Genomic DNA, 10,193 nt, shown 5'->3' on the forward strand with positions numbered 1-10,193 from the left:
GTTTGCAACTTGATTTGAAATGACTGATGTTGAGCAATGGAAAACAATGTGGATCCCTGGTTTCCTGAATTTAGAATGATTAAATGCCAGATTCTCCTTTGCCTTCACAGCAAAGATGTTTGTGTGCTGCATGTCATCACTTGCATGCAAAAATCATTCTGGAGGAAGCAACGTCTGCCTTCCGACAGATGCCGAGCACTGCCACCAATTGCTCCAGCTGCTCCCCAGAGCCCCTGCAGGAGCGCAGACATCAGTGTGCATTGGCTTTGGCTGCCCTGTGGCAGAGAAGTCCCCCAGGGGCACAGCTCTTTGGGGCAGGAGATGGGCACCAGCCCTGCCAGGACTCGGGGTGGTAGCAGGTCTCCTTTGGCAAGGACTTGCCAGAGCTGCTGCTTTTGGTGCAGCCCTGGCCAATGGGGTCGGAGCAGCACTGGTGGCCTTGGCCACACGTTCCTTCTGTGTGTCACAAGCCCGTGTTTGGGACCACCAGCCGGGACTTCTGCCAAGGAGCCCGTGCCAGCTTCTGTGGAGGCCCCGTGCCCTTGGGGCTCCTTCAGCTGCCGTGGGCAGGCACAGCAGGGGAGGCTTTGCTTAGTTTTGGAACTGTGCCTAAAATTGACGTCCGGCTGTCTTAGGTACTTTGGAGAAGGGACTCCTTCTGACCCAGGGCAGGTTGACCGGGCTGGGGGAAGCCCCAGGGCAGGTGGCAGGGTGTCCCAGGGCCCTTTGTGACACGGTGGGCATCGCCGAGGGGATGGAACAGGGCCCTTTGTGACACGGGATGATATAAATACTGGTGTTGATGTGGCAACGCCTCAGTGCTCCTCGGAGCGTGCGACGGGACAGACGGGACAGAGCGGTGCTGTGCGGAGCCCCCGCGTAGCCAACTCTTTCCTACTGACCGGAGCGTTTTGGAGGTTTTTTCTGTGGTGCAAGTGTCCTCGAGGCCAGACCGCGGGACTTGGTGACACTGAGCGTTTGTGAGGTGTCTCCAGTCCCAGCGGCAGCTGCCCTCGAGGCTGCGCTGCAGGACTTGATAATCCAGAGTTTTTCCTAGGCTTTTCTTGCTTTCAGTTGCCCTCGAGACCCCATTGCAGGACTTGATAACCCATTTTTTTCCTAGGCTTGTATCCTTTTCAGTTGCCCTCGAGGCCAGACTGCAGGATTGGTGACCCAGAAATTTTCTGGGTGTCCAATCCCTGCGGCACGTGGCCTCGAGGGCAGCCTGCAGGACGTGGTGACCCGGAGATCTTCCGAGGTGTCTCTCTCTTGCAGGTGCCCTCAAGGCCAGACTGTGGGATGGCGGGAAGACGCCTGCTGAGACCCTTTTGGAAGAAGAAGGAAGGCCCTAGAGCTTCCTCATCAGAACACCCTGAGGAGATGGAACAGTGCCAGCCCTTGCAGGAGGGTGAGTGGCAGAGCTGGGCCACAGGGCTGGTGGCTGCAGCCAGATGGGCATCATCCCATCCCATCCCATCCCCTGTGGACATGGCCAGAAAAAGGGAGAGGGGAAGAGGGCCCATGGCTGATCCCCCGGCAGCTCCATGCACTGGGCATCCCGGGGCAGGCCCTGCCTGTGGAGCGCAGGGCTGGGCTGTGTTCTCCGGGCTGTCCCGCAGCCCCTCAGCTCTGACCGTGCTCGCTCTTTGCCAGATCCAGGCCGGGACCGGACACGAGAACAGGACCGTGCCCGTGGCCCCTTCCGCAGGGCAGCACAGGTACCTGCAGTGTGTCACAGGGCCCTTTGTGACAAAGTGGGCACCAGTAATGGGATGCACTGGGGCAGGGTGTCACAGGGCTCTTTGTGAGATGTGATACCATGGCCTCCTGGGCTGGGCCTGCTGTCCCTGCTCAGCCTTGCCCGGCTGTCAGAGCTCTCCATGGCACATCCCTCTCTTCCCTGCCCTTCGTTGTCCTGCAGGCCTTTCTGAAATTCCTTGGGATTCGACGAAGAAGGACCAGGATCACATCAAGTGCGGTCATGGCACAGCCTGACCCCATGCCGAGTGAGCTCGAGGCAAAGGCCGATGTCGGCGCCGTGTCAACCGATGGCCCAGAAAAGTGTGACGGTGCGGCGACCGATGAAACAACAAACTCCTACACCGCGGCGCCCGAGCTCACAACAGACTGTGACACTGCGACGACTGAGGGCATCGCAGACGCTGAGAACACACCCGTTCAGCGCCTGCCCGATGCTGCCACTCTGGAGATTGCTGGGGAGAGAGTTGTCTCTGCACAAGTGAGCAGCCTGTGGGCAGGCATTGTGTGGGCCCTCAAGCCAGGTCTGCTGGACCCCCTCAGCCTTTGAGGCCAGCAGAGGGTGGTGGGAAGGGAAGGACTTGTTAGGGGAAACTGGGCAAGTTGCTCCCTCTGGCACCTCTCCAACTCCTCCATGCCCCCTCCGGGCCACACTGTGGCCAGACTTGATGAGCCGGAGTGTTCCTGAACCTCCTGTGTTGAAGGAGCCTTGAAGGCACTTGTGCAGGACTGGGTGACCCAGAGCATTTGTGTGCCATCTCTCCTGCAGGAAGCCACGGAGCCAGACAGAGACATGGAGCAAAGCCTCCCCAGGGTGCCCAAGCTGGCCCGGGTGAAGGAAGGGGAAGAGGAAGAAAGGCCTGGGCCTGTTCCAGAAGAGCAGCCTGGGGAAGTGGAGCAGTTCCAGCCCCTGCAGAAGAGTAAGTGGCAGAGCTGGGCCACAGGGCTGGTGGCTGCAGCCAGCTGGGCCCCTTCCCATCCCATCCCATCCCTTGCCATGCTGTGCCATGCCATCCCATCCCCTGTGGACATGACCATAGGGACAGGGAGGGGGTAACGGGGGCCAGGGCTGATTCCCTGGCAGCTCCATGCACTGGGCATCCCAGGGCAGGCCCTGCCTGTGGAGCGCAGGGCTGGGCTGTGTTTTCCGGGCTGTCCCGCAGCCCCTCAGCTCTGACTGTGATCACTCTTTGCCAGATCCAGGCCAGCACCAGACACAAGAGCAGGACCGTGCCCGTGGCCGCTTCCGCAGGGCAGCACAGGTACCTGCAGCCATCCCCTCCTGGGCTGGGCCTGCTGTCCCTGCTCAGCCTGGCACTGCTGTTGGAGCTCTCCATGGCCCATCCCTCTCTTTCTTCCCTTCTCTCCTGCAGATGGTTTGCGAATTCACCAGGCGCATTTGGAGGGAAGAGACCATTGCCATGGGCACTGGGGGCATGGAAAACTCTGCCCTCTCCAATGCCAAAACCAGTGCTGCCCTGCTGGATATGCTGGTGGAGAATGGTGTCTCCAATGCCAAGAAAGTAAGCAGCCTGTGGCCAGGTCTCCAACCCTGCAGGGATGGCGCGGCCCCTCCCGTGGGTTCTGCTGGGCCCCCTCAGCCTTTGAGGCCAGCAGCGGGTGGTGGGAAGGGAAGGACTTGTTAGGGGAAACTGGGCAAGTTGCTCCCTCTGGCACCTCTCCAACTCCTCCATGCCCCCTCCGGGCCACACTGTGGCCAGACTTGATGAGCCGGAGTGTTCCTGAACCTCCTGTGTTGAAGGAGCCTTGAAGGCACTTGTGCAGGACTGGGTGACCCAGAGCATTTGTGTGCCATCTCTCCTGCAGGAAGCCACGGAGCCAGACAGAGACATGGAGCAAAGCCCCCCCAGGGTGCCCAAGCTGGCCCGGGTGAAGGAAGGGGAAGAGGAAGAAAGGCCTGGGCCTGTTCCAGAAGAGCAGCCTGGGGAAGTGGAGCAGTTCCAGCCCCTGCAGAAGAGTAAGTGGCAGAGCTGGGCCACAGGGCTGGTGGCTGCAGCCAGCTGGGCCCCTTCCCATCCCATCCCATCCCTTGCCATGCCATGCCATCCTCTATGGACATGCCCATAGGGACAGGGAGGGGGTAATGTGGGCCAGGGCTGATTCCCTGGCAGCTCCATGCACTGGGCATCCCAGGGCAGGCCCTGCCTGTGGAGCGCAGGGCTGGGCTGTGTTTTCCGGGCTGTCCCGCAGCCCCTCAGCTCTGACTGTGATCCCTCTTTGCCAGATCCAGGCCAGCACCAGACACAAGAGCAGGACCGTGCCCGTGGCCGCTTCCGCAGGGCAGCACAGGTACCTGCAGCCATCCCCGCCTGGGCTGGGCCTGCTGTCCCTGCTCAGCCTGGCACTGCTGTCAGAGCTCTCCATGACCCATCCCTCTCTTTCTTCCTCTCTCCTGCAGATGGTTTGCGAATTCACCAGGCGCATTTGGAGGGAAGAGACCATTGCCATGGGCACTGGGGGCATGGAAAACTCTGCCCTCTCCAATGCCAAAACCAGTGCTGCCCTGCTGGATATGCTGGTGGAGAATGGTGTCTCCAATGCCAAGAAAGTAAGCAGCCTGTGGCCAGGTCTCCAACCCTGCAGGGATGGCGCGGCCCCTCCCGTGGGTTCTGCTGGGCCCTCTCAGCCTTTGAGGCCAGCAGCGTGTGGTGGGAAGGGAAGCACTTCCTGGGGAAGCCGGGCAAGTTGGCAGCTCTGGCAGCTCTCCAACTCTCCCCCGTACGCCCTTGCAGGTGCCGGCCCTGGTGAGATACATCCACTGGTGGCTCCTGGCTAATGGGTCTGCTGAGCGCAGACTAGACAGGAGTCTTCTGCGTCTGGTTGAGGCTCAGCCTGTGGATGTGGTGGTGACTCTGCTGCGCTCTGCCCCATCATGTGACAGGTATGGCCCCCCTGCCTTGAGGGCTCCCCAGCCCATCCCCCTGGAGAGTCCGTCCCAGGTGCCTGTCAGGCCCAGAGTTTTGGGAGCCTCTGGTTCCTGTGTTTCCCAGCCCTGGCATACCAGCCACGGGTCCTGCTCCCATGTGCCCTCCTTGCTCCTCAGGGTGCTGAGGCTTTGTCATTTGGGAGCGGGAAATGCCCAGGCCATGGCACTGTGGCTGAGAGCCCGCTGACTCAGAGCTTTGACCCCGCAGAGCTGCTGTGACCATGTGGAGGACAATCGTCTCCTCAAGAAGGGCTGCAGAGGCAGTGCTGAACATACTTGCCATTGTCCTGGGAAGCTGGCCTTCCTCCAGCATGCTCACTTCTGATGGGGATGAAACGGAGGTCTTTGCCCTGGCTGTGAGTTTTTTCACCTGACCTTTGCTCACCCCCCCGTCGCCTCCCCGGCAGCTCCTCATCCTCCCCCAGTACTGCATCTCCTTGCCTCAGGGACTGGGCTGGAAACCTGGGTTAGGGGCTGGTTCAGGGGCACCAGGCTGGCTGCTCCTCCTGTGTCTCCCTGGCCTCTCCCTCCCACGCTCGGGCCCTGCTGCACGGATGTGTGAGCACTGAGCGCTGTCTCCGGCTGCTTCACTTTTTGCAGGCAACTGTGGCACTGTGGAAGATCCTGCAGATGCTGGTCTGCACACGTGCAGTGAAGACCTGTTTTCCCAAGCTCTTTGTGCATCTGCTGTTCCAAGTGTTCTTCAGCACAGAGCATATGCTGGAGGAGGTTGACACCTTCTGGAGGGAATGCCAGAAGCAAGGCAGCCTTCCCACCAAGCCCAACAGGTGCTCCATGCCAGTCCTCCTGTGCCTGCCATGCCCTCGGTGCTGGGGCCAGGGGTCTCAGCATGACGCGGGCTTTGCTCTGCACACAGCTTTGCAGTGCTGACCATCAAAGCCCTGCTGCGCCGTCTGCGCTGTGAGACCGTTTTGATGGCAATGGAACGGAAGCGTGGCTGGGACACACTCCTGAATGCTGACACCCACCACTATGCAGTGGGTCTGCTGGCCAGGTGAGACCCCCTTGTCCCTGCTGCCCCTGTCATTTCTGCCTGTTCATGGGAGAGCCCACAGTGGCCGTGGTCACGGGCCAGAGGGCCTTGTCACCCAGGGATGGCTGAGCAGAGTGGAAAAGGCTGGGAGAGGCGGGTGCAGCGGAGGAGCCACCTCCCCGAGTGAATGTGTCCCCTCTTGGGGGGTGGGCCAAGACCAGGCCTGTGTGAGTGAGCCCCGGCAGAGGTTTGCCCAGCCAGCTGAGGGTTGACGGTTCCTGTTTCCCCCTGGCAGGGAGATGGGCTGTGCCTGCACACCCTTGTGTTGCAGCACTGTATGGTGCCTCCTGGAGCTGCTGAGTGAAGAGCTGTGTCCCTGGGACGTCCCTGCCATGGCCTTCCTTGTGGAGGTGAGCCTGCTGGCGAGCGCTGCCTGGCCCAGCTGCCTCCACCTCTCAGCCCTCTGGCAGCCGCAGCTGCCCGGGACGGTGCCGCGCCCTGTGCTGCTGCCTGGGCACAGCCCTGTGCGGGTCCGGGCTCCTGCCGGCCGGGCACCCCGTCACTGCTGCGTGCCTTTCAGGTCCTGGCCTATGTGGATGTGAATGAGTGTGGCGAAGGCATCCTGGAGCTCCTTTCAAGGCACCTGTGGAGCGAGTGCCCAGAGATGCGTCGCCTGGCACTCAGAGGCTTCGTGGTTCTGAGCAGGGACCCTGTGATGGTGAGGAAGGGGCAGTTGACTGAAGCCATGCTGGAATCCTGGGGCTGAGGAGCGCAGTCACTTGGGCTGGGTTGGGCTTTGGGAGCTGTGTCAGCTGCTCCCAGCTCTGCTGCCTCCCCGCTCAGCTGGCCGAGGCCTTCAGGACAGGCCTTTGGCCTCCGGGCCCCGCGGCAGCACCTGGGGCTGCCCTGCCCGAGCGGGGTTGGCTCTGCAACCGTTCTTGGCTTCACAGCACAGCCTTGTGTTCCTCCCAGGCCAGTAGAATCAGCATCCTGACTGGAAGCCTTGTGCTGCTGTTGGGGGATGCATATCAAGAGGTGGTCAAGAAAGCCATCACTTTAGTCGGTCTTCTGTTCATGGATGAAGATTTCCAACTACCCAGCCCTACCGCCTTGCAGTTGGCTGAGGCGCTGCAGCCCCTCTTTGATAATGTAAGGCTCTGTGCCCCACAGCCACAGGCAGTGGGTGCTGGCAGGAAACTTTGTGGATTTTGGATTTTCAAGCTTGTGCCCAGGTGGGCCTGGAGAAGCCAGGGCTAAGGTCTTTTCCTTTCCACCAGGATGACAGCAGTGTGCAGCTCCCCTCCATACTCGTCTTCAATGGGGTGCTGATGATGAGAAAGAAAGAGGGAGAAAAGCTCCTGAAGGCACATGTACAGCAGAGCCTGCTTCCACTCTTCTTCCACTGCCATGATGAGAACCAGCACGTGGCAGAGGTGAGCACTTGTGGGCCCTGGTGTTCCCATGGGAAGGGGCTGGGCTGCCTCCTGCCCTGGCACCTCCTGGGCTCCAGCCTCCTCCTGGCCTTGGTCCAGGGACACGGGTCCTGTGCCCTGGGCTGCAGTGCCATCTGCCAGTCCCTGTTGCTCTGCAGGCCTCTTGGGAAACACTCCTTTGTGTGGCTGAGTTCCTGAAGAGGAGAGCTCTCCAGAGGAGGCTGAGGAAGAAGGAGCTGTGGAGGTTCAGCGAGTGCCTGGTAAGGATGGCTGTGAAACCCCAGCCTGAGGCTGGAGCAGCCTGCAGGCCCCGATGCCCCGAGTGTGGGGTGGCACAACAGCCGGCCAAGGGGCAGAGCTCGAGCCAACCATTCTCCCATTGCCTTGCTGCTCTTTGCAGCTGAAAAATGACAAGAGCAGAGTGGCCGAGTATGTGCACCAGGCCCTGCCGTACCTGGAGAGCCCACAGGAGCCCATGCGAGAGGCGGCCCTCAGGTTCATAGGTGAGCCACAAGGTCCCTGCCCGCCCCGCTGCAGCTCGGCCCCAGCCCCGGCTGCTGCAGCGGCAGCAGATGCGGCCAGGGCTGTGCTGGGGAGCCCCGAGTGCCCTGGCGGTGCTGCCGCCCTGTGCCAGCCCAGCCCTGGGGCGTCCCCAGGCGGGAAGGGCCCGGGCTCAGCCCTGCCAGGGCAGGAGGGTGTGTGGCCGGGCTGGCAGTGCCACTGGGGGGAGCTGTGACACCGCTGGGGCCCTGACAGCATCTGTGTTCCCAGGGATCGCCGGGAGGTACCTGAGGGGACAGGAGTTGGAGCTGCAGATCATCCTTGATGGTGAGTGAGAGCAGCGGGGACTGGTGGAGGAGCATAGACCCTGGGCAGGGAGCTGCAATCCTGCCCTGGCTGCGGAGGGCTCTGCTCCCTGCATGGATGAGGAATGGCTTGGGCAGAGCAGAGAGGGATTTCAGGGCCATGAGGGGCATTGACGGGCAGCACCTCCTGGCTGATGGTGTTGGGCCCTGCTCCCTCCTGGCCACGGCAAGAGCTGGGTGGGATGGCCGTGGCTGCAGAGGTTTCTCAGGTGAGGCAGAGATGCAGGCTCTGACCTTGACTCTTTTCCTTCCTGATCCAGCCCTTGAAGATTTGAAGAATGACATCAGCCCTGCTATCTCCTGCCTGGCAGTTCAGACCTGCTGTGTCATCAAAGCTGCCCATAGAGCTCCATCGTCCAGACTCCAGCAGCTCCGAGACTGGCTCTGCAGGGCCTGCAAGACCCAGGCTGCTCTGCGGGGCAGTTTCTGGCTGTGCTGCCAGAGCTCTGGGGAGCATTGATGTGGGAAGCTGTGTCTGCTGGGGCCACATGAGCGTGCGAGGAAGGCCCCAGCTCTGCAAGACCTTTTCTTTACAGCAGCAGGGGAGTTGCTATTATAAAGTTCCTATTCTAATAGACAGAGTCTCAGGAGAGTTTTTTGGTGCCCAGTTTCCACAGGGCATTTGTTGGGGAAGAGGGGGAAAAAGGGTCGTGGTGCTCAGCAACACTTGGCCAGGTGTGCACTGGGGAAAGGAAAGTGCCCTAAGTGCCCTTGGCCTTTGGTGGTTGTGCTGAAGGCTCCAAGCGTCCAGCAGAGCAGATGGGCGAAGCCTGGAGCTGTGGGGTGGACACTTTTAAGGGAGCCAGGCTGGCCTGGCTGGGGACACGGAGGGGAGGGGATCCTGCCAGGGCATGTCCGCTGGGCCTCCGCGGCTGCCCAGCACAGCTCTTTGTGCAGGAGATGGGCAGCAGCCCTGCCAGGACTCAGGGTGGTGGCAGGTCTCCTTCTGCAAGGCCTTGCCAGAGCTGCTGAGTTTGGTTCCGTCCAGCCCTTCCACCACTCGGGTGAAGGCAGTCAGTGGCTGCTGATGGACCGAGTGCGCCAGGGCTCACTGTGCTGCCTATAAGAGGTCAATTTACGCATTTAGTAGAATGTAAGCTCTGTGCTGGGTGCCTAGAGACAGCATGAAATTTAGAGGTAGAGGGGAAAGCAGCACTGCCTTCTCACTCACATAAAAGATACTGAAAAATAGAGAAAGGAATTTTAATCTAAGCTTAGACATGCCCATGTAGTGCCATCTGTTTATTGTTCCTTCCCCTTCTCTCTTGTTTCCTGTGCTTCAGGTAGTCTTGTTCTCAGTAGCTCCCTAACTGAGCCTGCAAAATTCGTTATCACAGTTCTCCTTTCCCCAGATATGTTCTCTAGAGGTTGTGCTGGACTTGAAGTGGGATCCCTGTCCTCTTGGAAGTCACTGGAAGGTTTCCAATGAGCTTCTGTGGGAATAGGACTCCATCTTTTGTTGCACGCTCTCCAAGATCTTGGAGATGTTCCTCCAATCTCCAAGGATGAGACAGGAACATCTCCCAGGTGTTCCTGTTATCTGGTTGAGTCTCAAAATACAAATTTTCCTTCCCTCCTTAAAAATAACATTAACTGTAACAGGTCAGTTCTCCCTTCTGCCTAACCTATACAAAGGCCACTGCTGATTACAATACTTTATCAAGGTTTTCTTATTCAAATTACCACCTGATGGGCTTCCTAATTCCTTCCAGTGTGCCAGTATGCACCTTAATGGGCTCTTTTTCACAGCTGTGCTCTGTTGAGCACTCATCTTACACACAGCAACAGACACACAAATGGAAAGCTGCCTTCAAACAGCAACAAGGGAATGCAGTGATTGCAAGAATGATTATGCCCATCTGAGTCTACAAACAGTTAAATGCATCAATACCCCAAAGGCTCAAAAAACCAGGAACCAGAATCAGAAGACCAGAAACCACTTTGAGATGGTAAATCCAGATCCCAATATAATAACACCAAAATGTAAGTGACAATTACAAGTATTCCAAGCCCAAGTCCATCAACTGCCACAGACATCAAACCCTGACATTTCTGAAGAGAAAAGAAAACCAAAAGGTTAGTTACAGTTAACTCCAATAGAATTGCATGCCGTGACACCAGTAGAACAGTGCTTTTGCTGAGTAGTACAGCTACCTCAGTCTATTATATTTTTCTGGCTTCATCTGCAATCAGAA

The 10,193-nt window shown here is 59.1% G+C and overlaps 1 protein-coding gene across 1 annotated transcript; it reads left to right on the plus strand.

Annotated features, from left to right (window-relative positions):
* The first annotated feature begins 1,938 nt into the window (after positions 1 to 1,938).
* Positions 1,939 to 8,458, plus strand: LOC126652757 (maestro heat-like repeat-containing protein family member 6). The gene is made up of 16 exons (XM_050339865.1): positions 1,939 to 2,239; positions 3,586 to 3,736; positions 4,004 to 4,068; positions 4,178 to 4,327; positions 4,512 to 4,660; positions 4,914 to 5,061; positions 5,306 to 5,493; positions 5,583 to 5,720; positions 5,995 to 6,109; positions 6,280 to 6,417; positions 6,672 to 6,848; positions 6,977 to 7,132; positions 7,291 to 7,392; positions 7,533 to 7,635; positions 7,904 to 7,960; positions 8,259 to 8,458. The coding sequence occupies exons 1-16, from the start codon at positions 1,982 to 1,984 to the stop codon at positions 8,456 to 8,458; spliced, it is 2,295 nt and encodes a 764-aa protein (XP_050195822.1). The 5' UTR covers positions 1,939 to 1,981.
* The last annotated feature ends 1,735 nt before the right edge of the window (positions 8,459 to 10,193 follow it).

Source organism: Myiozetetes cayanensis, unplaced genomic scaffold (assembly GCF_022539395.1).
Source record: "Myiozetetes cayanensis isolate MyiCay16 unplaced genomic scaffold, myiCay2020 scf9, whole genome shotgun sequence".
Lineage (NCBI taxonomy): Eukaryota > Metazoa > Chordata > Aves > Passeriformes > Tyrannidae > Myiozetetes > Myiozetetes cayanensis.